Genomic DNA, 25,739 nt, shown 5'->3' with positions numbered 1-25,739 from the left:
TTCTGCACAAGTCAAACACACGTACTTCATTTTTACAATGTTTTTTGGCGCTGTAGTATGTTACGCATTTTTCAATAAACAAATGGGGATAAGGAAGAGCTGAATGACAAAAAATCATTAATCGACCATTTGACAAAAAAATTCAGAATACCAAATGCAGAGCTGTCACGGGCTGTCTGTCATTACAATCACTACAACTGACCGAGTGTACCGAAGCACGCAAGGTTTCTACAATTTATTGGACTTTTTTTCCTAGGGACAAGACAGAGATCAATAAAAGTGTAAATAAGTACTTGAGAATATTTGCAGCTAATGTTGTTCTGTAATTTTTGAATAAGGTGAATAAAATTAACTGTACCTCATCAGTGACTTTATGGTCGTGTGCCTCCTGGTACCTTACAAAGGCGTCCACTTTATGGAACAGCTCCAGAGATGAATACCTGCAATACTTGTGAATGCTGTACTTCACAGTGTAGGCTGCAAACGTATTGTTGTTAACAAGGGCCGATCGCAGGTCAGTGAGCTGCCCAGGTGTCAAATCACTGTACGTTTCAAACAAATAGCTTGTTATCAGGAAATCTGAAATCAGAGCATCAAGAATATGTTAAAGGTTATACTGCAATTCAAAAAACTTTTGTACATCTACATTTATACTCTGCAAACCACTGTGAAATGCATGGCAGAGGGTACGTCCCATTGTACCAGTGACTAGGGTTTCTTCCAGTTCCCTTCACATATGGAGCATTGGAAGAATGACTGTCTGAATGCCTCTGTGTAAGCTGTAATTATTCTGACCTTATCCTGACGATCCCCTTGTGAGCAATACATAGGGGATGGTAGTATATTCCTGGAGTTATCATTTAAAACTGGTTCTCAAAATTTCGTTAATACATTTTCTACGGGTAGTTTGTATCATCTTCAAGAGCCTTCCTGTTCGGTTCCTTCGGTATCTCTGTGACACTCTCCCACAGATCAAACAAATCAGTGATCATTCTTGCTGCTTTTCTCTGTATATCTTTAATATCCCCTGTTAGTCCTACTTGGTATGGGTTCCACACACTTGGAGAAATATTCTAGAGCTAGTTGCACATGTGATTTGCACTTGCGCAGTGGTCTACCAATAAACTGAAGTCTACTATTTTAACGCACAATTTTACATTGCTGAACATTTAAAGCAGTTGCCACTCTTTGCAGCACTTTGAAATGTTATCAAGATCTGACTGAATATTTTGCAGCTTCTTTCATATATTACTCCAGTATAGATAGTTGCATCATCTGCATAAAGTCTCAGGTTCCTACTAATATTATCTGCAAGATCATTAATATACAACATGAGGAACAAGGGTCCCAACACTCTTCCCTGGGACACAACTGAGTTACTTCTACATCTGACAATGACTCTCCATCCAAAATAACATGCTGTGTCCTCCCTACCAAAAAGTCCTCAAGCCTGTCACGAATTTCACTTGATACCCTATTTGATCATACTTTTGACAATAAGTATAGGTGTGGTACTGAACAAAATGCTTTTCGGAAATCGAGGAATATAGCATCTACCTGACTGCCTTGATCCAAAGCTTTCTGTATGCCAAACGAGAAAAGTGTGAGTTTGGTTTTTGTTTTCGGTATCCATGCTGGTTGGCACTGAGGAGCTCATTCTGCTTCAAGATACCTCATTATGTTTGAGTTCAGAATGCGTAATAATATTCTACAACAAATCAGTGTCAAGGATATTGGATGGTAGTTTTACGGATCACCTCTGCTACGCTTCTTGTAGACTAGCATGTCCTGTGCTTTTTTCCAAAACAGGCTGCGGTTTTTTGTTTGAGGGATCTACGATAGATTGTAGTTAGAAGAGGGTTCACTCAGCTACAAATTCAGTGTATAATCTGACAGGGATTCCACCAGGACTGAAGGTTTGTTCAATTTTAACTATTTCAGATGTTTCTCAACTCCAGTGACACTAATACTTACTTCATTGATCTTTTAAGTGGCATGATGATTAAATTGGGCAATTCTCCTGACCAGGCGCGGCTCGTGGTTTCTATACTGGGGAAGGCAGCGGTATTTATCGATCGGAGCCAACATAGACCTCGGGTGACGCTACAGATTTCTGACAAACAACTAAGAATTCATGGGGAGGGGGGTGGGCGGATCACTCTCTACCCATAATTTTATGTACTGCATCTTCTATAATCAGGTATTAAATGTCATTAGAAGGTAACTTTGAGTTAAAATCTGTGGTTAGTGTTTTTATATGTCATCATCACATTTTCTGACACTCTGCAGCAAATCATATGAAAAGACGCGTTTCGGAGAGATCTTTAATGCGATGAATGTTAACTTCGCAGCTGCTTAATATTTTTGGTGTTTTCAGTTCTAAACTTAAGACATTTATTGTGGTTTACCTCCAAAGCTCGAAGTTTACGAGTTCGCATGACGATACTGTAATGTTTTGGTGACGTCACAGCTCTTGTGCAAGTAAAACTCACTAAAATCTTGAAAAATACACTCCGAAAAAGAAACTTGCTAATGTCACACGTTATCAACAAAAGCAGTCAACATCAGCAAGCAAGGAAAGTAAAGTAATGGGACAAATTCCATGCGCTTTGTCCTCTAATCACTTATGAAACTCTCGCTAGATGGTAGTACTGTCATGTTACTGTAGTCTAGTGCACTCTGGCGGGATATTTGCAAACTTATTCTAAATGTGGATGAAATAGCCAATGGCAGAAACAAAACAACTATGTAAAACATTATCAAAACAATAATACTAAACGTCGATTATTGACGCATCGAAGTGTAGTAGAGATGTGCACAGATAGAGATTGGATAGTGAAGTTTCGGCCACTCTACATTCCTTTATTACATAGATAACGGAATGTGAAAAATGTGTGGTGGTTGGTATGACACCCTTAGGCTGCAAGCTCTGAGCCTTCGGGTCGCCCATAAAGAGCAGTACTATGTAGAAGCCACGCCCCCAAACCGCTACTACATGCAGCTTACGGACGTTCCAAGGCGCAGCCTAAACACTACTAACCGTACGGAAAACATCTATCGATACAAAGAGTTCCAAAAACGTTGACCGTCGTTATTTTAATCGGAATGGGAAATTTGTCCTGATAATTTAAATTATGTAATACGTTGTTGCGAAATTTTCTTTAACATATATTTTGGGGCGGCTCCGCCTCAGAGCCTTTAATTACGAGCTGCGCCTGCTCCTGAATTTTCCTTTTTAAAGGAACATTTGAAAATGGAGTTAAACATTTCAGCTCTTGCTTTGCTACCCTCAGTTTCAGTTCCTGTCTCATTCGCTAGGGACTGGACACCAACTTTGATGCCACTAACAGCCTTTACATATGACCAGAGTTTCTGCATGTTCTATGAAATTTCATTTGACAGTATTCTGCTATAGTAGTCATTGGAGGCATGACATATTTCTGTCTACACAGACAAACACATTTCATTCAGCAGCTCTCTACATGTAGCCCTACGTTTTATTTTACACCTATTACACAGTAATCTCTTTTTCTTCAGAAGTTTCTTTACACTGACTGTATACCACGGAGGTTCGAACTGTTCTACTGGATATATACCTACTCAGTACATGGTCCACTATTCTTTTAAACTTGAACCATATTTCCACTACGTGCTCCTGCCCTGTGCTGAAAGTTTGAAGTTCCTCATTGAGACACAACACTACTGGCTTTTGCCTAGTTTACTGAACATATATTCTACTTGGTTTAGTTGTCCTTTGTACTCTGGTAATCACTGTTGCCACAACCGTGTTTTGGTCACTAATACATTTCAGTGTGGACACCCTCAAAGAGGTCTGGTCTATTTGTTGCCATTAGATCCAATATAACTTTGTGACTGATGTTTCAGAGGGTCAGATGGTAGGGACTAGCTGTGAAATAATCTCAATTAGTTCACATGCTCTCTGTGTTGCAGGTTTATCCATAGCCTTGCTGAGTGCATTTAGCCACATGCAGCCAACAGTCAGCACTACCCAGTCCCTTCCTTCCATCCCCAACCTTAAGTCACTTAATGTTTTGTTTGCTTGCAGGTAAATGTTTTTGATACAAGTACACAGTGAAACCTCCGCACCACAATATACCTGGACACTGATACGTGAGCCAAAACAAAGTGGTACTAATCCACTGGGAAAATGGAGTAAAATGTAATAATTCGTTTTCTGGATTTTAAGGGAACAACGTTGCAACAATATATACAGAGTTGGTCGAAGAATAGGGCAACCATGTACCATCATGACACAGTGGTTAGGTGCCACAAACACTTCCAGTGTGGTCAGCAAAGTCTGGCTGATGAAGAACCAAGTGGCAGACCATCTCTCTGTGAAGAATTGAGAATGGCCAGAGAAGTGGAGGCCCCAGTGTTTGAGGACAGCATATCAAATCCGTGGTGATAGTGGTGGAAATATTGCAGCTACGATGGGCCAGTTGAGGTGACTTCTTAGCCGTCAAACCTCTATGTACGAGTGCTGGGTACACCTTTACGAACCCCAACCTAATGAGCAAAGCGAGCTATGGAAACACATGGATTCAAGATTGCTGGAAAAGACAAAAACACAACTATCAGGCAAGATAGTAGTAAGTGTTTTTGGTACTGCCACAGAGTGATGCTAACATAGTATGCTCGTAAGGGGGAGTCCATCACAGGATCATACTACAGAAATCTCTTGATGAGATTACAGGAGGCTGTAAAAATGAACTATTGCAAAAAGTGTGTTTCTGTCCCACAACAATAGTTCAGCTCATTCTGCACAGCACACAGTCAAACATGCTGCTTTCTTGGAATATCAAACTTTTGCCTCCGCCTGTATTCTCTGCATCTGATTATTCAGCTAGAAATCTGGAATTTGTATTGTCAGAGCAAGTTACTTCACAGTTATTGACACCCTCTTATCAGTGTTTTGATTATTTACAGTAATTAAAAGATTGTATTTACATTAAATAAGTCATTTTTATTGAGATATTTTGATCTAGTAGTTCACCTGTGATGAATTAATTGCTTCAGTACGATTCTTACAAAGTATCAAAAAATAATATCGGGCTATGTCAGACTAGTTCACAGAAGCTAGAAGCTACCCCTCACAAAACCAGTTTTGGTACTGACAAGGCGACCACCTGGCAATTGGGTTTTTTAAATTCTTTATATGTATGGTAAACGAAGTTCAGTACTCAAATCTTAATCCTGATAAGCATGTCGATGTAGCTACAAGGGTAGTACAGATTAGGTTCCCAGCTGATGCAAACTTTCAAACAAAGTGTATGTTTATTCTTCTATAGGCATTTCCATGGGGGAGAGGGGGGCACAGGGGGGTAGAGGGGAGATGTCAGCAGCACTTGAGACTCGTAATTGCTAGATTGCTAATTCGAGTCTCGTTTCAGTCATTCCTTTCATTATTTTTCCCTCCTCCATAGTTCAAATATGCAATAATCCACTTAAAAATAGTCTGGCTCTCCTTTGAATGTGAATGAAATATTTTGACTTATGAAATAGAGTAAACAGCAACAAAAAATTGGCTGCTGTTCTTCTTTTATGCAGTAATCGATTTTTAGCATTCTTCTGTCAGCATTCAATTTATTTTATCAGAGAAGTTGGACATTTCTCTTTGCTGTCTGCAAAATGACTTTCTCAATAACAAAAGAATCGAAATTGTAGAAGCACATGTGAAAATAGGTTCGATTAAGGAAACTCGTGAAGTTTTTGTCGTCAAGTATCTGAATAGACGACTACCAGCAAAGAGAGCAATACAGAGTCTGTATAAAAACTGGCGCACCTACGGATCTGTGCAAAAAGTAAAGCGACAAAGAATTCCTTCAGTTCGCACATCAGAAGCTACTGCGGACATTTGATGAAGAATTATTCAGAGCCCAAACAAGTCTACACATAAACTGGCCCAACAGGCGCACGCAAGTAGTGGGAGTTGCCAGCGGATATTGAAAAGTCTATCTGAAGCCATACTGTATGAGGGTCGTGCAGCAATTATGGTAGAATGACAGTCAGAAAGATGTAGGTTATTGCATGTGGATTCTGAAAAACATCAGTGATGACAAACTTCCACCATCCTGGAGTAGCTCGGGATAGCAACTTCTGTTAATCAATAGAACGAAAAACCAATCCAAGTTGCAAGTTTTTTACTTTTTATTCATTCGATGACTAGTTTCAGGGCTGAGACCCATTATCAGACCATCATAACAAAGTAAAAAATGGCATTTTCGAAGATGTCAGAAATGTGGAGACCAGGTGGTGAGGAAAGAGCTTCACCCCAAGCCGGCGAGTCTAACAGTCCTGCCAGGGTGTAGCCAGGAAAGGCAAGGCCACAGGGTCATAAGAAGCAGCATTAAATGATCCATTACCATCCAAAGAGACAGCGGTAGACGAACAGCCAGTTTTTTGGAGCTTAATATATTTGTGTACAGAGAATCATCTCTGATACTGCCCATTCCAATCGGAGGCTTTCCTCATGGCCACCATCCTGCCACAGCAAAGGCTGTCTGGCATGGCAGCCGCCACCGGGAGTTCTGAAGCTCCAGAATGACAAGCAACCACTCCTACGCTTACATGGGGGAGGCAACAGTTCAGTTATCAGAGGTACGATCCCTGTGCTATCTGTGAGCTCTGCCAGATGGGTACATAACAGGCCCACCACACAGACCTGCAACACGTGCTGGTGACCTAGCGAGGTGAAGGGGCTACTGTGGGGAAGGAAGAGGGGCAGGTGAATCCACCCCGTAGATGCTACAGTAGGAATTCTTCCCCAAATGGCTCACAATACAGAGAGAAAATTTAGAAGTGGAGGTCAAACCCAGAAGGGGGACCAAAAAAGAAAGGTGAAAAGGCATGAGGAACAAAATCTGGAAGAAATACAAGAAACCTGGTGGACAGCCATGTCTACTTTAAGTAACAACACCAAGAGAGTGGAAGGAGGGGGCAGAGGAGAAGAAGTGAGGACAGGTAGGGAGGTTACAGGGAAGGAAATGCAGCCCGGGAAGGAAGAATGGGCCACAATAGCTCAGGGCTCGTGTGTTCACCGTGCACAAACTTGTGAAAGAGCTGTGAGTGCCCTGAGGGGTATTTACAAATTAATAATGACAAAACTGAATACATTATTTTCAATTTTAGTCTATGAATGAAGATCATAAAATATTTAAAGTTGTTTTGGCAGAGTGATTTAAGAAAGCATACTTCTCCATAAAAGAGTATGAGAAATCATGAGTTAAGTGACAAAGTTCTGACTAATTAGTGACAGACTAAGTTGCAACACATCATTGGTTGAAAGGTTCCTGGATATATAATTTTTACATTATATGTAACAATGGTAGCATGGAGAGCTGCATCAAACCAGTCTCAGGACAGAAGACCACAACAAAAAACAACAACATGTAACAATGTGTCACAGATGTGAATATAATGAAGTTTTATGTACCTCATGTCTCTTGGCTTTACACGTAAATATTTACACCAGTTACATGTAAAATGTTCAGTGGTGAATAAACTATTAATTTTATTCCCTATTATATCATAAGAAACTGAAACAAGCATTTTCCCAGACAGCCTTCTCATCACCATGCAACAATAGATCAAACAGCTTGTCTTCAGATACCAACAAGGATACCTTTTTCAACTTCCGATTCACTGAACTGTGGGAATTCTTTCCTCTTGCTGAAACAAGTCGCGCATTACTACTACATGTAAATCTTTATTGTGCATTTTTTGTAGCAACTCAAAAAAGTTAATTTTTTGGTTTTGTATTAGAATTGTTGTCAATTAACTATATTTATTTTCTGATAATTTTATTTGTGTGATATAGGACCAAAAACTACGGTGGAATGTTTATTTCCCACTTCTCTTTTATGAGCTGTTATGTGTTGCCATTATACATGAAAAAATATAAAAGAAACAGCATTTTGTGTTTTTATTTTACTTACCACAGTGTGAAAACAATCCTAGAAACTTAAGTTATCATACAGCAAAGAAATGAGCTAGATCAAGTCACAGTAACATAAGCTGCAGAAACAAAAGAATGTGTTCCCACTTCACAAGTGACAACAATAGTGATGTCACAAAGGACACAAATTGATTGTTGTAGTAGTTTTTATACATGTGGCGCAGTTTAGGCACACCCAAAGGTGATAACACATATTCCCAAAAAGTTAATACGCAGCTGAGATGGCAGAAAGTATGCTTCACAAAGTCCACAAAAGATTTCTCAATTTTGTAGTAAGTTTACTTTTCTCATTTTGTGGAGGAACTACTCTGCTGGTAAGCACAGTTTCCACAGCCCTAAAAGCTATATTTACAGTTACTCGCAAATAAATTTCCCCATGGCCCACAGGCTTAAAAAAAGTGTTATACAAAACTCTCTTTCCAAAAAAGCCACTACACCTACAATATTAACTCAGGTAAGGTACCGAACTGGTGAATAATAGTACTACTGTAATCTCGCATCAACAATTTCATGTCTGCTGGCTATTAATTTCTTCTAGTCTCCTTTACGGATGTGAGCTTTTGCTAACCAATCCGAGGAAAGTTTAAATTTTTGTGTTATTTGTTACCAGCACAATGAAACTGATATCAATGAGCTAGTTTCATGCAATTTACACTCTCATAACTGCACAGTGTTAGTGATTTGCATCTGCTAATAAGCTTGTCCTGGATGATCAGTAGTGCAGTGAGGTTCACAATTTATTTCGCATCTCACAAATTGCAAGGCAGGTGGCGATTCTGGCATCGGACAAGGCTGAGGCTTTCTGTGACACTACAGCACAATGGAGGGAAAGCTGAAAAGACCATTTCCCAATTTTCCTTGTTTACTTGACTGTTGCACAAATGGCATTGCATTTTCTTAATGAAATGTGTTAGTCGACCATTACACTACAAAAATTATGCTTCTACATTTTCTGTTCCAGCTCAGAGGCAGTGACAAAAATAGATAAATAAGATGAACAAAACAGAGAGACATTTTTTCACAGTGTTAAATTAGAGAAGAACATACCAAGAATAGCGTCTCCCAAAAATTCCAGGCGCTGGTAACAATCAGTGATCCTGTTCTGTATATAAGATGCGTGGCTGAGAGCTTGGAGCAAATATCCTCTATTCTGGAATTTGTATCCTAAAATTTTTTCCAGCCTTGCAGCATTTTCGAGGTGAAAGTCCAATTCTCTGGCAGATCCTGTGCCTAGAATCGGTGATGGTGGTGGACTTTTGAGGATGTTCTGTGGCGATGCATGTTCTACGGGCAGGATTTTCAGCCAGTTTACAAACCTGAGTGCTCCTTCCACGCCAAACTCCTGTAATGCATAAAGCTGTATGTCAGAATGTCTTATATGATCCAGAACCTCACATTCTAAACTTATTAAACAATTCCGCCATCATATCTTCACTGCTATTTACGCTTTTATCTCATTTGTTTATTTACTTTGTGTTCCACTGATCCAAGATGAAAACCTGATCACACGATACGACACAAGTCAGTTTTACAAGCTTGCTATAGTTATTGCAATACATTTTATGGGAATTTATGTATATAATACTAATCAAATACATAATTAAGACACACCTACATATGAACTAGGTTCCCTTATAGAAAAAAAAACAATAAATGCTCTTACATTGATAAACACATGTACATACAGATGAAGATCTGAAGGTGAATCTAAACATATTTCAGTAATTCAAAAGAAAAATGCCTTTTACACGCTACACATTAAGTTTTTTTTTATCTATCTTGTGCACCCAGACACGTTTCATCTTAGTTACAAGACATCATCAGTGCGTGTCAAATCTGCATCTGATTCATTATTTTTAATCCAAACAGCTTTCTCTTCATGTGGCAAACTGGTTGAAAGTTTGCAGTTTTCCTTTTGATCACTATTTTCAACATGCAGCATATCAACATGTAATGTATAGTATATGCAAACTTTCAACCGGTTTGCCACCTGAGAGAGAGCTGTTTGGCTTAAAAATAATGAGACACTGATCTGGCACCCACTGAAAATGCCTTGTAACTAAGGCAAAACACGTATGAGTGCACAAGATTAATAAAATAAAAAAAAAAAAAAAAATTAATGTACAGCACGCAAAAGGCATTTTTCTTTTGAACTATGTAATTCATACACAGCTCCTGCAAAAATGCCTAGCATAAGAAACTTGTCAGTAGCAGAATTCTTGGTAACTTTTAGATACCTAAATTGTCACATTGTGGATTAATGTAAATGTTGTAAATGAACTAGATGATTAACATTTAACAGAACACAAGATGTAACACTCCCTTTTACCACAATTTCATTTGACTTCTCAGTGCTGCAGAAACGTTCCAAGAAAACTTCATGAAATACGTTTCAGTAATTATTACAGAAAAGTTATAATTAATGGAATGTATCAACAATGTGATAGGGTTGCTTTATTAAAATGTGATTATGGTTGCCCCGTACTTTAATAACCCTAGACTACTAAACTCTCATGAAATTTACAATTGCAGTAGGGTATAAAACAGGATGTTTTGTACCTCATTTGATATGTAACATACCACTGGAGATCTAATAATTGTAAGTAACTAATGCATAACTTATAAATTATGGATTCCTTTGAACAAATCTGGAGAAGTACAATTTATGATGGTTTAGTAGCAGTGTAACATTCCCCCCATCCCCTCTGGTGTTCTAGAGTTACTCTACAGAATGTAAATTACGCAGCCCAATTTCAGATGAAAATTCTATACCAGAACTCCGCTGTACTGAATGGTTTAAGAAGCGGTTTACAAAACTGTAACAACCATAGGTACAGATAAAAGGCTTGTGGTTCCTGTTAGACACCTTTTGGATAAGGTGCAGAACAACTCTCTTAGCCATGCTGATCTCTACTTATAACCTGTTCTAACAGCACCTATGGAACATCTGGAAAATATAGTATTCAATCAACTTTGTTGAATGTTAAGACTGACACTTATAAAATCAACCTATGTCAGCAAATTTAATTCATGTGTGTTGGGCTGTGTGTTCAAGGACAAATAAATGATTATTTCTATTCCTTAACTTCCTATTTTGTATGTTGAGACAAGATAACACAAAAATGTACATGTAATACTTTCTGCAGGCCAGATTGGTTGAATGCCTTTTTTATCTTTATCTTTATCTTCATCTTCATCATCATCATCATCATCAACAACAACAACAACAACAAAACAAGGCCAAGAAGAAATCCATTTGTTGGTTTCAGTGCGTTTATTACAATTTTGTTATACAGCCTTTTGGAGAGAATGAATTCTCAGAATTCTAAATGACAATTCTTATATATTGTTCACAATGACAAAAGAGAAGCCAAAGAGAATTTTTTATGTAAAGGTCCTCAAAAAACCTGACAACTTCTGAGTATGAAGACTTCATGAAACCCATTCACATGGACAGATATGTTCACAACAGTTCCAATCCCCATCCTAAACAGAGAGAAAAAAAAAAAAAAAAAAAACCCCTTGAGTGGACTGGGTAAAACTTGTGAGTCACAGTAATTGGAGTACGAGCTCAGTCATGTAAGAGTTATTTTAAGAAGGAATGGGTACTCTTTAAAAAATTAAAAAAGGAGGGGGGGGGGGACTATACACTCTTAAAAAGATCTGGAGCTTACAATGAAAAAGAATCACTAAAGGGAATATTTTCGTCCCATCTGTGTAAGAAGTCACAGACTGCATTAGCAGGGTGCTAAGAACAAACAGCATTGACTGAGTATTTAAGCTGTCAAGAGAGGTACTTGAATACTTGAACACTGTAAAGGAACTACACATACGGCTTGTCAGAGCAGAAGTATATAAAATCACTGGAACACTGTAAGAAGCATCAATACCTGGCCTGAAGAACACGAAGAGCAAATGTAATCTGAGCAATAGGGATAAACTACCCGTAGCAGATCATGCACATAGACTAGGGGACCACCAAAGTCATTTCTCTGATAGTGGTGTTCTATCAAGATTCTATCATTACTATACGAGGATGTACAGAGGGGCCACATAAATTCAAAAGTGCAAAAACAATGCCAAGAGAAAAGCAGGAGAAATGAAATAAACAAGTTGTTGGTCTTCGTGCTAAATAAAGCAAACAGTGCCAACTCTTTCACATTACACGCTCCATAATACATGTAGACACAACTCTGGAGTCTTACGCAGCGGTCTACTTACGTTGCCGCCCCTCTGTTACGTGGTTGCACATGAACAGTTTGGAATGCTAAGCTTGTCTGAGTCAGAAACAGCTAACTGTGATCCTCTGATGAAGTCTACAGCATTTAGAGACCAAATGTTAGTCCCAGATACATACCATTGACCACAGTCTAATGCTCATATAACAAAAATCACCAAGGGTGTAAATACTGCAACTGACAGTACACCAATACTTTGCATTCAATTTATTGCATTTTTGGTCTGTTATTCATAGCTTGCAAGTGCATGTGTTCCAATGTCAAATGCTTTAGTGAATCATACTTGAATCCAAAAAAAGTCAAGTCACAACTATTTTTAAAGTACTTTAGCATTTCTTTATATACATTACTGTTTCAGAAGTTTTCTTTACTATAGTATATTTGTAATTATCACTACTGATTACTGAAACATGTGAATAATAAAGGAGAAATATGGAAAGTAAGCGAAATTCTTTTGTTTCTGTTAAAATGGAACACTGGAATATGTAAGCTTTTTGGTGAGAAGCCAACTGGTGGCAATGAGTTCTAAGTTAGACTGTATGTCATTTGGATGTGTTAATGAAATGCTGTGATAATGCAGAATATTACAAAAGAATGACTAAAGTGTGGAAGATTCAAATTAGTGCCCCATGACATTTCATTTAGTAATGTGTATGACATTAATTGGAACCCTGTAATCCTTTTTGCTAGATGGAATCATCAAATTACCTACTGCACCAAGAACAATATGATATCTTATCGACAATCAATATGAGATAAGTAGAAGTAGTATTTATTTATTGTAACTTCAGTTTCCAAAGAAAGATAATTTAACTTTTCTTGTTATTTCATATCAAGATTTTTTGAGTGTAATAATACAGGGTGTTTGACTATTGTAGGTACAAACAAAAGGGTTGAGTATAGGACAATGGAACAATCAAATAATCCTAAAACTTAGGTCTAGAAGCAAACAATTTCTCTGATACAACATATTACAACTGAGTACATGAACACCTTATAACTGAAATGTTGCACCAGATATGTACCTGAGGGGAAACACATTACAGTAAGTGTCCCTGACAGCCACCCTCCATGTATAGGCAGTTTACTGCACAGCTCCTCATCAATTCCTGTACTTGTCCAAAAACGACAGGCATGTTCTGAACACACTGACAACCATCCACAATGCTTTCTCCAAGTTCTTCAGCACTATCAACAAGGAAGGAATACACCAAAGCTTTTGAACATCCCCCCACAAAAGTATCCAAACGCACCCTTACACATTAACACTGTTGTGACATTGGCACAACTGTACTTGTGCGTACATCATTGTGGGTAAACCACTGATTCCCAGACCTACATTTATCAGGTTATTTGCTTGCTTCATTATCCTCTGTCCATCCCTTTCAATTGTAACTGTAACACTCAAACAACCTGTGTATAAGAGAGAAATTAGAGGGTGTGAATTAACCTGAGTAATTGTGAGCTTTCTGTGTATAAATTTTAAAAATAAAAATATAAAGAATTTAAATTACATAATTTTCCATATTTAGCTTCAATTGTTTTTAGTGTACCACTGTATTGTGTGTCATTGTCAAGTGCAAGATTTGATGTCAAACTATGGCACAGAAATATGTCGAAAGTAACAATGCTCTTGTAGGGCTGTGTCAGACTTGACAGAGTGTCAATGTCTGTTATGAATAACACAAGTAGTATGATAAGTATATTTGTGTTATTTACATGCAGGTTGTTGTCAGTCCCAACCAGTAAATAACAAAAATCTCTGTATCATGTTACTCGTGTCACTCGTAACGGCCACCGATTTTTACCATCAAGTGCGACACACCCCTACGAGAACATAATCATTTCTATGCAGTAATACGATACCAAATTTTATGCTCGACTATGGTACCTAAGATGAAACTGTAATAGTGCAACAAAAACAGTTACAGCCAGAAGAGAAAACTGACATTATTTAAAGAATTTATAAAGGCTGTGTACCTGCAATATACATAGTTAAAATATAAGGCGTTACTCTGTAAATAATTACATTGAGGTAGACGCCTATGAGGGCTTCCACAGAGTCGGCCATCGCCTTGTCATTGACCGTCTGCACCCCGAGGTAGTCCTCCATGGAGGAGTGCACGCTGGGGTCCTGATCCCACTCCCCCAGCTGCTCCTTCACGTCGGCGATTGTCTCATCGGCCACCACACCTGTCTGCTGCTCCTCCTCTGACAACTCTAGGCGATACAAGAAGTTTGGTGACACATTCTGCTCCAACATTAAACTGCGCACCTTTTTAGGCACGGTGATGCCCGGTGGGAGCCAACCGTCCTTAGGAGTAAAGTCGTGTACCTGAAATTTGGAGGCCAAAGACAAACAGATCTGAAATCTAAATGCGGGATGCACACTACAAAACTGTTACTCATAAAGTGCAAATTATCACCTCAAAAAATAACATTCCATAATTAATGTTTTTTTTAAATATGAGTACATGTAAGTAGTCCTGGTACAAAATGAAATCCTAGCGTGGCACACTGCTACAGGAAGCAAAACAAAATAATGCAGACTGTTCTCGAAGGAGAATATTCTACAGTAATTCATTTTCTGCATTTGAAAGGAATAATGCTGCAAATCTGCACTGAGTTGGTGGAAGCATACAGTAATATACTGCTTGCCACCCAAAACGCAACACCGAGAAGGACCGGAGATATCACAGCCAAAGAGATTTCGGAGATAACATGTCGTACAAAGGTGACACAACTGGAAACAGCACCACGTCTAAAGTGCGCGTCATTTACGATGGCGGCCGAGTTTAGGTTCGTTCTCCGCATCTGACGTCACAAAAAACAATCAGCCAATGAACAGAGAACGACGTTGCCAGAGCTCGACTGCAGTGCAGAGCACAGACGAGTGTCTTCAGTTTTAGAAACGTTCAGTCATAAATAAAGTAATTGAACAAACGCAATGTCTTGATAGCAGACTTTCTTTTATAGAAAGTTTGGAAAAAGCATTCTTTATACAAATTGCTTCATATTCTATTAATTAATTAAACCAAACAAGCAATAAGCCTCCTAATTAAGACGATTGCAAGGAAAGGTGTTTGTATCATTCTCACTAACCGCTTTTTCGCAGTAAGGAACAGTGGTAATTGTTTATTTCCTATTATACTTCGATGAAACGTGAGTAATTCATTATCATACCAACAGTGTTTTTCGATATTTTGCGTGATATTTAAAGTCATCAAGGAGATACTTATTGAATGACGAGCTGCGTTAGTGTAACGATTAAAGTGTGTGGCTGTGAAGCGAAAGGTTATGGGTTCAAACCTTGATCGGTACTCAATATTTTCTTTATTTTAAAAACAATATCGAAGTGTCTTACTTCATGAATTTTATTCGTTTGAATGTAATTTTTTGAAATTTCTAGTGGCAACTATAATTGACCATACGGAAAGTATATGCTATGGACTTTTACCTCTGCAAACTCTTCAAACTTTTGTGCAATGGTTTACTACATCTAATGCTGCAAAATACCTGCGTTGAACATCGAAACAAAATTAAGTCATTATGGGGGGAGGGTATCAGTCAAGAAGATATGTAAAAATCAAATTTTTGGGCCAAATAGTTTTTGTGAAATCGAATGATAAAGTGTGTCAAAGCAGTCGAAACACCATGTGTCTGCACAGGCGAACAGTGAAATGATGACAAAATCGCGCACATCGCGGAATGTGGGGAGCACGTCTCTGTAGCAGCGAAAGGGTTAATGCGGCCGTGGTAGCTTTACTTCATAAACTGCGCGCTCCCCCCTAAACGTAAGTTTGCGAACTATACTATGGCGCTGCTTCACTTGGCGCGTACAACTGGCAACCCAGCAATCTCCCGCGGCTGGGCGGGCATGCGCGAACCGCCAAGATAAAAGAATTGAATTATAGTGAGGAAGATGACTAAGTGTGGCTACGAAGGCTTTCCCGGCGTAATAATTGATAATATTCTTCTCGGGTATGCAGCCGGATCATAACGTCTTCATGACACAATATTTCCGCGGTCCATCTGGCCGCCATCTTCAGGTGAGAGTGCTGGTGCATGAACTCGCCGGAACTGACTTCCTAGCGCAAGCTGCGGCCCCTATATAGGCCAGCAGAAGACCCACAACGCGTGCGAGAGAAGGTGCCGTAACTGCCCTCTAGCGCAGTAAACATACAGCGCCGCCAGTGGTGGAAATAGGCGAAATCGAGATATCGCTGTCAAAAAAAAAAATTTTTATTCCGACGATCGAAACACAGACCGTTGTTTTTTGATGTCAGATAACAGCGGATCCCAAGTCTTACTTAAAAGATAGCCCTTGTCTCTATTAAGAAGATTTTCAGATAAACGAATCTCTATGGATTCTTTTAAAACACAGTCCCAATAGCGAGATGCAGGGGCAATCATTTGTGTCTTGTCATAGAGCATTCTGTGTCCTTCGGTGAGACAGTGCTCCGCCACTGCAGACTTCTCAGGTTGAAGCAGCCGTGTGTGCCGCTGATGCTCAACACATCGGTCCTGAATGGTCCGGATTGTCTGCCCAATATAAGCCTTCCCACAGTGGCAAGGGATCTTGTACACACCGGGCTTCCTCAAACCCAAGTCATCCTTTACAGAGTCAAGGAGCGCTCTAATCTCTGCTGGCGGACGAAAAATACTTTTGATATGGTATCTTTTCAGAATTCTTCCTATCTTCGAGGAAATGCTCCCAGCAAAAGGCAGAAAGGCCACCGATTTGCAGGTATCTTCTGGTGGTTCAGGCGAAGGTCCATACTGGAAAGCACGACGGATCTGTTTATCTGTATAGCCATTCTGCTTGAACACAACCTTAAGATAGTCCAATTCTTGTGTCAAGCTTTCTCCATCTGAAATGGCATAAGCTCTTCTCGCCAACGTCCGCAGGACCCCCGTACGCTGGAACGATGGATGACAGCTAGAAGCATGCAGGTAACGGACCGTGTGCGTAGGCTTTCGATAAACACTGTGTCCCAGTGTCCCATCATCCTTTCTGTACACCAGAACATCCAGAAACGGAAGCTCCCATCACTTTCCACCTCCATGGTAAACTTGATGCTAGGATGCAGGGAATTAAAATGAGCTAGGAGGCGGTCAAGAGCTTCTCTCCCATGAGGCCAAACCATAAACGTATCGTCAACGTACCTCCAAAAACAAGTTGTGGGTCTTCTGCTGGCCTATATAGGGGCCGCAGCTTGCGCTAGGAAGTCAGTTCCGGCGAGTTCGTGCACCAGCACTCTCACCTGAAGATGGCGGCCAGATGGACCGCGGAAATATTGTGTCATGAAGACGTTATGATCCGGCTGCATACCCGAGAAGAATATTATCAATTATTACGCCGGGAAAGCCTTCGTAGCCACATCAGAAGCCTCTACGGGGAGGAGATGGTGGAACGTGTGAAGAAGTTTGATAAACTTCGTAAGAAGAAAGGCAAGTTGCTGAGTGCCCTCGCCTTTTTGCTGAGATGCCGTGATGGAAGAGTAATACCTAAGTTTGCTAGATTTGTGCATTTTATTGATACGAAAACGGCCAACAACATCAAGAAGCGTGCCAGTTTCGCCTTAGTCAAGGAGCGCATTCGCTTCACTCGAAGACAACTGGATCTCATATCCAAGGATTTACTTTTCTTGCACTTGGAGTTATCGTCGCTGCTGTCGGATGCATCCTGGGAATGGGTGGATAGTTCTTCTTGGGCACTATCAGATTGGACGCATAGGAGCGCCGTCATGAAACAGTCTTCGAAGTTTCAACGGCTTTCTTCTCAACCCACGACATCTGATGACACCCGTCGACGGACAGTGATTAACCTCACGAGTAAAGAACTGGACGACGCCACCCTGTCAGTGTTGGAGAAAGGCCTGAATTTTGCCCCTACACCGAGGAATGTGCCTATCACCGAAATCATCTGCGCAGTCGAACAAGCAGTGTCCAGCTTTTCGGAGGACCAAGCTGAAGAGATTAGGCAAGAGGTCTCACATACATTGCGGCGGGCACCGCCTCCACGGAGTAACATCTCCTCTCTCGAAAGGGCAGCCGTCCGGTCCATTAGAGAAGACGAAGATCTGATAGTTCTACCAGCAGACAAAGGCAACGCAACGGTTCTTCTGTCACGTGATGATTATCTGGGAAAGATGGATCTCTTACTTGAAGACTCAGCATACAGAACATTGCAGGACGACCCAACTGAACGGATAAAACGGAAGACGCTTTCACTGCTGAAGAAGAGTTCTTTACCTGACGACATTCTTAAAAAACTTCGTTCTGGTGCTGCCGTGCCACCGAGATTATACGGTCTACCCAAGATTCATAAGAAAGGGGTCCCACTTCGTCCGATCGTGAGTAATTTGGGTGCTCCTACCTACAATCTAGCCAAGTATTTAGCATCTGTTCTTGGCCCTCACGTCGGTAAATGCGAACATCACATTTCCAATTCTATGGTGTTTATTCAGAGATTGAAGGCCTTGTCTCTTAGTCCCTCGGATTTACTTGTGAGCTTTGATGTCGTGTCGCTTTTTACCCGGGTTCCTCTGGAAGAATCCTTGCAATTAATTGGTGAGAAACTGGATGAGGAAACAACCAGGCTTTGTCGCCACGTGCTGACGTCGACGTACTTTTTATTTAATGACAACTATTTTGAACAGACTGACGGAGTGGCTATGGGGAGCCCATTGTCCCCAATAGTCGCCAAACTTTTTATGGAAGATTTTGAGGACATGGCGCTGAAGACGGCGTCCTTAAAACCAACTTGTTTTTGGAGGTACGTTGACGATACGTTTATGGTTTGGCCTCATGGGAGAGAAGCTCTTGACCGCCTCCTAGATCATTTTAATTCCCTGCATCCTAGCATCAAGTTTACCATGGAGGTGGAAAGTGATGGGAAGCTTCCATTTCTGGATGTTCTGGTGTACAGAAAGGATGATGGGACACTGGGACACAGTGTTTATCGAAAGCCTACGCACACGGACCGTTACCTGCATGCTTCTAGCTGTCATCCATCGTTCCAGCGTACGGGGGTCCTGCAGACGTTGGCGAGAAGAGCTTATGCCATTTCAGATGGAGAAAGCTTGACACAAGAATTGGACTATCTTAAGGTTGTGTTCAAGCAGAATGGCTATACAGATAAACAGATCCGTCGTGCTTTCCAGTATGGACCTTCGCCTGAACCACCAGAAGATACCTGCAAATCGGTGGCCTTTCTGCCTTTTGCTGGGAGCATTTCCTCGAAGATAGGAAGAATTCTGAAAAGATACCATATCAAAAGTATTTTTCGTCCGCCAGCAGAGATTAGAGCGCTCCTTGACTCTGTAAAGGATGACTTGGGTTTGAGGAAGCCCGGTGTGTACAAGATCCCTTGCCACTGTGGGAAGGCTTATATTGGGCAGACAATCCGGACCATTCAGGACCGATGTGTTGAGCATCAGCGGCACACACGGCTGCTTCAACCTGAGAAGTCTGCAGTGGCGGAGCACTGTCTCACCGAAGGACACAGAATGCTCTATGACAAGACACAAATGGTTGCCCCTGCATCTCGCTATTGGGACTGTGTTTTAAAAGAATCCATAGAGATTCGTTTATCTGACAATCTTCTTAATAGAGACAAGGGCTATCTTTTAAGTAAGACTTGGGATCCGCTGTTATCTGACATAAAAAAACAACGGTCTGTGTTTCGATCGTCGGAATAAAAATTTTTTTTTTTGACAGCGATATCTCGATTTCGCCTATTTCCACCACTGGCGGCGCGGTATGTTTACTGCGCTAGAGGGCAGTTACAGCACCTTCTCTCGCACGCGTTGTGGGTCTTCTGCTGGCCTATATAGGGGCCGCAGCTTGCGCTAGGAAGTCAGTTCCGGCGAGTTCGTGCACCAGCACTCTCACCTGAAGATGGCGGCCAGATGGACCGCGGAAATATTGTGTCATGAAGACGTTATGATCCGGCTGCATACCCGAGAAGAATATTATCAAGATGACTAAGTGTTGAGTGCTGCCACCATTGCTAGCTACAACCTTCGCTACACGCCTCGGCACTGAAACAAAGAGTCCCTGGATGTGTTTTTGGGTATAACAGACCATGCAAAGTGGCTGTGTATACCAGGAGCAGGTCACAAAGGCACTCTATTGACAGTCAGAAGCATTGCACGTGTCAACTGCGGAAAAGTTTATGTCCAATACATTACAGAATGGCAGAGGGGTATCCTGTGCCAGGTATCCAGACACTTCTCACACACAGTGAACCACAGGTTGATATTGTGGTGCACAGAACTGATAATATGTGAAGCAATGCAACCTGAAAATGAAGAGTCGGTGATGCAGACTGATGGCACGATTCTCATCACAAAGTATATACTCCTCCATGGGAGGAGCCTTATATTGGTGAAAGAATTGTATGTTCAGAGGCTGGCAGTACTTTGCAACTTTTGGTGGTATGATCACAGTCTTCAACTTTAAGTCCCTGTTGCTGAAGGCTTTGGTTGGCAAACTCGTGTCGATTTAACCTGACCACGAATCTAACAATAAAATGGCAGGATCCATTATTTCCAGTTCCAATACCTTTCACATCCAAGTCGAAACAAGCATTGTACACACCTTCTCATTACCATTGCAGTCATATTCTATGTTCAGTGGTTCAACGCATTATAGCATTTGGGGCACACCTTTGTCAAACTTCCCTCTCAGTTTCCAAAAGCAGAGATACAATTTCTTTGCAAGGTGTCCGGACATGTACAAAAGCTCTTAAATTGTATAAAAGCACGGAGTACATGCAACAGATTGTCCAATGGCTTCAGTTGTCTTCTCTCTAGTCACTGATAGTGTCCAGTTTGCTGTGAGTTTGTACTCAAATTGTCTCTGGTCAGTATTAAACACCAATTTGGTACGAATGTCACTGACATTAATATAGCCTATCACCTACCGCACAAACTTCAATGTTCTCGTTCTCACAGCAGTGTCCATAGTGATATCCCATCTTGTAACAAACCGTGTGATCTTACGTGATGCTATTTCTAGCAGTGTGTGAAGTGATGAAGAAAATACGTGCTGGCCATAAAATTAGGGATGGCTACAGCGATAGCTGCTTGCTTCACCCACACCTTTAAATGCCAATAGTGAGTACCATGTGACATGCCTCCAGGAATTTGGTATTCATCTGCTGGCGAATCACCAGATTCAAGGGCTGCAACAATTTGCCACACCTTCTCCGATTTTGTCTTGTGTTTGTATGCAGTTGCTGCTACAGATTTGTGTTTTTTGTCATAATCCTCTGCATAGTTCTGAGTGTGAACTGTTTGTGAATGTTTGTATGTTGTGCTCTGGGGGGGGAAACAATTCATAAGAAGTGGAACTGGTTGCCAAATTTTGCATTGGTGACAGAGAGGTATCACTATCAGATGATGCCCTTGTCATCCCATTACTTGTACGATAATCACTATCACACCATAATGTCTGTCCTTCTAAAATGACAGCACCTCCTACAACATACTGCTTCAATCAGTTCGACAACTTCCACGCAATACACCTGTCAATGTAGGTTGGAGCTGTGGTGTCTGGTGGATACCTGTATGTCACCTCCATCATCAGTATTTGTACCACAGCATGGGGATTACATGGCATTTCGTCGATAATTTCACAACCAAATGTTGTTTTCGAAACACCAGTGCTGAACGGTCGAACAGACCTGTGCCCTGACTTGCTATGCACTACTAACACCCTCCGTGAGAAAATTCACTTTTGTATGACACGCACACCACCTTCCACGCCCGCACCCTCTCGCACGACCTCGCAACACACGTCAGATATATTACATGTTTTCTGTCTAGATCTGGAAGTATTTCTGGCGAGTGGTGCACTCTACATATTGTCCTAACATTTCCCGTCGGGATACACGTGTTTTGGCAAATGTATTTAAACACAGTTCTCGTCCTTCGAGGCTCCGGCTTTCGTTTAGAATGTTCATTTCACATTTATTGCAAACTCCATCACTGCACATACTGTGAGTGGACGTCTCCTTTGAGTGTCCTAATCTGGGGGTTGTGAGCAACTATTCCAGGGGTTGTGAGCAATTGCAACATAAGACCCATTGCGCACGTTGTTAACGGTTACACTCATGTAATGTGGCACATTATTTCGAGATGGACTTCCATAAAAAGTAAGGGTATGCAGTTATTTACGCTGATGGGAAAGAAAATCTCACCACCGAGAAATAATTCGTGTGGGGTAATGAGATTTTGGAAATACACGTGTCTAGGTAACATATTTAACTGATTAATGTTGCTAAATCACAAGTTAATGTGAGAGTGAGGAAAGCCTTTGCAAATGTGAAATGCCGGTACATTAATAACCAATGTAACCGCCACAATGTGGAATGCAAGTACGAAAATGTGCACGCACTGTGTCACACAGGTGCCAGATGTCTGTTTGCGGGATGGTGTTTCGTGACTGTTTCATTTGATCTGCCAATGCAGGGACGGTTAATGCTGGTTGTGGATGACACTGGAGTTCTCACCTGTTTGTGTCCCGTATGTACTCGACTGGAGACAGATCAGGTGATCGAGCAGACTGAGACAGCACGTTGACACTCAGTAGAGCATTTTGTGTTACAACAGTGGTACGTGGGCGAGTGTTATCCTTTTTGAAAACACCACCTGGAATGTTATCATTAATGGCAGCTTACCTGGTCCGATCCACAGCCTGACGTACAAATTTGTAGTCAGTTTATGTGAGATAACCACAAAATGCCATCATACAAAATCACACCCCATGCCGCACCTCCAGGTATGACTGCAGATAGGTCGGTTGCAGTCTCTCCACTGACATACAAACCAACGTACGGCCATCACTAGCACTGAGGCAGAACCGGCTTTCATCGGAAAACTCCATCCGTCCACTGTGCTCTCGCTCGATACTTCTGAAGTCACAAAAGGGGGCAGTTTGAGGTCAGCGGAATACACATTTCAGAGCGTCTAGCTTGTGCTGTCCTTTAAGTAATCAATTTGTAACAGTTTCTTGTGTCACTGTGGTGTCAACAGCTGCTCAAATTGCTGCTGCGGACGCAGTACCTTCCTCTGCATCCTTACAACAAACGGGAAGGTCTTACATACCAGTAGTCCCGTGTGGCCGCCCTTAATGTGGTCGTCTCGTGACCGTACCTTCCCGCGAGCACTCCTGCCGGCAAACGTGTACAGCGGCTACGTTCCTGCCGAGTCTTTCTGAAATACTGTAGAAGGGACATCCAGCTTCTCGTAGCCGTATTACACGACCTCGTTCAGACTCGGTGAGCTGTCGATAATGGCATCGTCGTCGTGTTAAAAGCATTCTTCACCGACATCGACTCACTACGCCCCATCTCGAAGGTAACTTAAGCTCGTGACTGTTACAGGGGGTATTTAAAGCAAACCTGATTAACATCCTCATAGTGACGCTACTACCACCGGTCTCTCGCGACTGGCACGAAGTTTGAACAGTGATCATCTTTCAGATGTAGAAACACGCCTACCTACTTTTGTTTATTTTGCAGGACTGCTTGTTAGTGCTGGTATTTTTTTTCCACGGGTGTACAAATATGTTGTGAGCATCTCTCCTGGCCTGTCCAGTGATGAGTTGCCATGTAATATATTGAGGTATGTTGTGTGTAGGAGTAATTTGATTTGTAATTTAGTTTACCATAATTTAACATTTCCATATTTCTTTCTTATTAAACAGATAATCTGATTATGTCTTCGTGCTAAGTTCAAACTGGTTATGACACCACTTGTGTGTCCTGAGGCTGGAAAAACAGTAAACAAATGGTATCACTACCTGATAACTGTTATTCAAATTATGTAGTCTAATAAAAAATTGTGACATTCATTGTGCAATGCTATATGAAGTGAATATCTTCAAGACACACTAAAAAAATGAAATCTGCTGCTTGCTGTCTTATTTCTTACCTGAAGAATGCCTCCAAGCTGTTTATGTTTCGCTATATTATAAAAATGTGAGTTCCCGACAATATAGTTCTTGAATACCGTGAGGGCGCCCTCACTAAGGTGATCGAAATGGATGAACAGGAAGAGGCTGACAGAGAACTTCAGAAATGAGTCTCCCAAAGTCTCCAAGCGTTCAGAGTTGAATACGTCATGACTTGAGGCTGCTGTTAGTGCCTGTAGGAATTACAGAAAAATAAGGCATAAAAAAATATAAAAAACTGAATAAGGCACAAAAACAAGAAAGATACAAGTACACCAAAATGTTAAGTATTCAGTTCTTTGATGGACCAGAAAAAGAGTGAGGCAAGGCATAAACATACTCATCTCTGAAAGAGAAACATCTAAAGCAGAGATGACAAATAACACATTTGGAACTTATAGAAAGTTCTTCATTGGAATTAACAGAAAGCCAGTGTAATGAAACTGGGCATTATCTACATTTATTTTTAATTGGAAGGCTCATCTCAAGAGAGATTTTTGATACTAGTAACAGCAGGTTACTTTTAATTTGTTGGTGTATTTAGTTTCCTGAGTACTTTCACACTACTTACTTATACAGGATGAGTCAGAAAGGACTTTACAATTTTGGAATGGTGTAGAAATTTATTGGGATAACTTACAGTTTAAGCAAGTGTATCAATTTGTAGCAAAAAACCTCAACTTTCACATAAAAGTGTGAAGTGTCATTTTCATTCGATGTGAGTTCACTTTGTGACGCGGCAAACACCCTGTCGATAATCAACTTCTTCCAACTCTCATTACAGTAAATCAGGTGTAGCCCGTGCAATGGCAGTATAGATTCGATTTTTAAAGGGAGGAATAAACACTCGGTCATTAATGAAGCAATAAAGAAAGAAATCTAATGGTGTCGAGTCTGGCAAGTGAGGTGGCCACACTATTAGCCCTTCACGGCCAATCCACCAGCCTGGGAAATAATTATCGACGAAAAGTCAAACTTCCTTGACTTTTTGTGCTGAGAGTAAATTGGTAGGCCTGCTTGGAGGTTCTTTAGTGTATTCAGTGTGAAACTTATACTGAACAGTTGTTACACGGTTCATTTCACAAAACCAAAACACACAGTGAGTGAGCTCCACACAGTGAAAATAGCCATTCTAACTGTACACTTGCTGGAGCTCCTGGTAGTGGTATGGGGTACTGACACAATAAGTGAATCAAACTTGATGTCATTTGCTACAAATGATATATCTACCAATTCTACGAGTTACCCCAATAAATTTCTATATCATCCCAAAGTTGTGAAGTCCTTTTTGACTTAACCTGTATTTCGTATACTATTCACTCACAAAAATTGTTACTAGCTTTATTGCAATGCATATATAATATCTGTGTTTATACGGTATCTGTATCTTACACTGCAATGTCCTTCAGCAATGCATGCTTGTCTGAAGGAACACACAGTTTTGACGACTACAGCTGTTTGTTGAACATGAAAATTTGTGCTGAATTTTGTAATAATCAATTATGTATATGCTTCAGTGGGCTAAAATGACAATAAAAATATTTGTCTCTACCTCTAGAGCAATC

The 25,739-nt window shown here is 40.7% G+C and overlaps 1 protein-coding gene across 2 annotated transcripts in view; it reads right to left on the bottom strand.

The window, feature by feature from the left end:
- LOC124717145 (endoribonuclease Dicer-like) overlaps nucleotides 1-25,739 on the bottom strand; it is a 309,406-nt gene that overhangs the window by 9,603 nt on the left and 274,064 nt on the right. For both annotated transcript variants that reach the window (XM_047243898.1, XM_047243897.1), the window contains 4 exons: nucleotides 24,156-24,368; nucleotides 14,243-14,548; nucleotides 9,023-9,317; nucleotides 359-579 (listed from right to left, as the gene is read on the bottom strand). In XM_047243898.1, coding sequence (XP_047099854.1) covers nucleotides 359-579; nucleotides 9,023-9,317; nucleotides 14,243-14,548; nucleotides 24,156-24,368 — 1,035 coding nt within the window. The remainder of the gene's footprint in view (nucleotides 1-358; nucleotides 580-9,022; nucleotides 9,318-14,242; nucleotides 14,549-24,155; nucleotides 24,369-25,739) is intronic.

This window comes from Schistocerca piceifrons, chromosome 9, assembly GCF_021461385.2.
Source record: "Schistocerca piceifrons isolate TAMUIC-IGC-003096 chromosome 9, iqSchPice1.1, whole genome shotgun sequence".
Classification (NCBI taxonomy): Eukaryota; Metazoa; Arthropoda; class Insecta; order Orthoptera; family Acrididae; genus Schistocerca; species Schistocerca piceifrons.
Note: the sequence above shows the minus strand (reverse complement) of the source record. Positions and strands in the feature narration are given on the sequence as shown.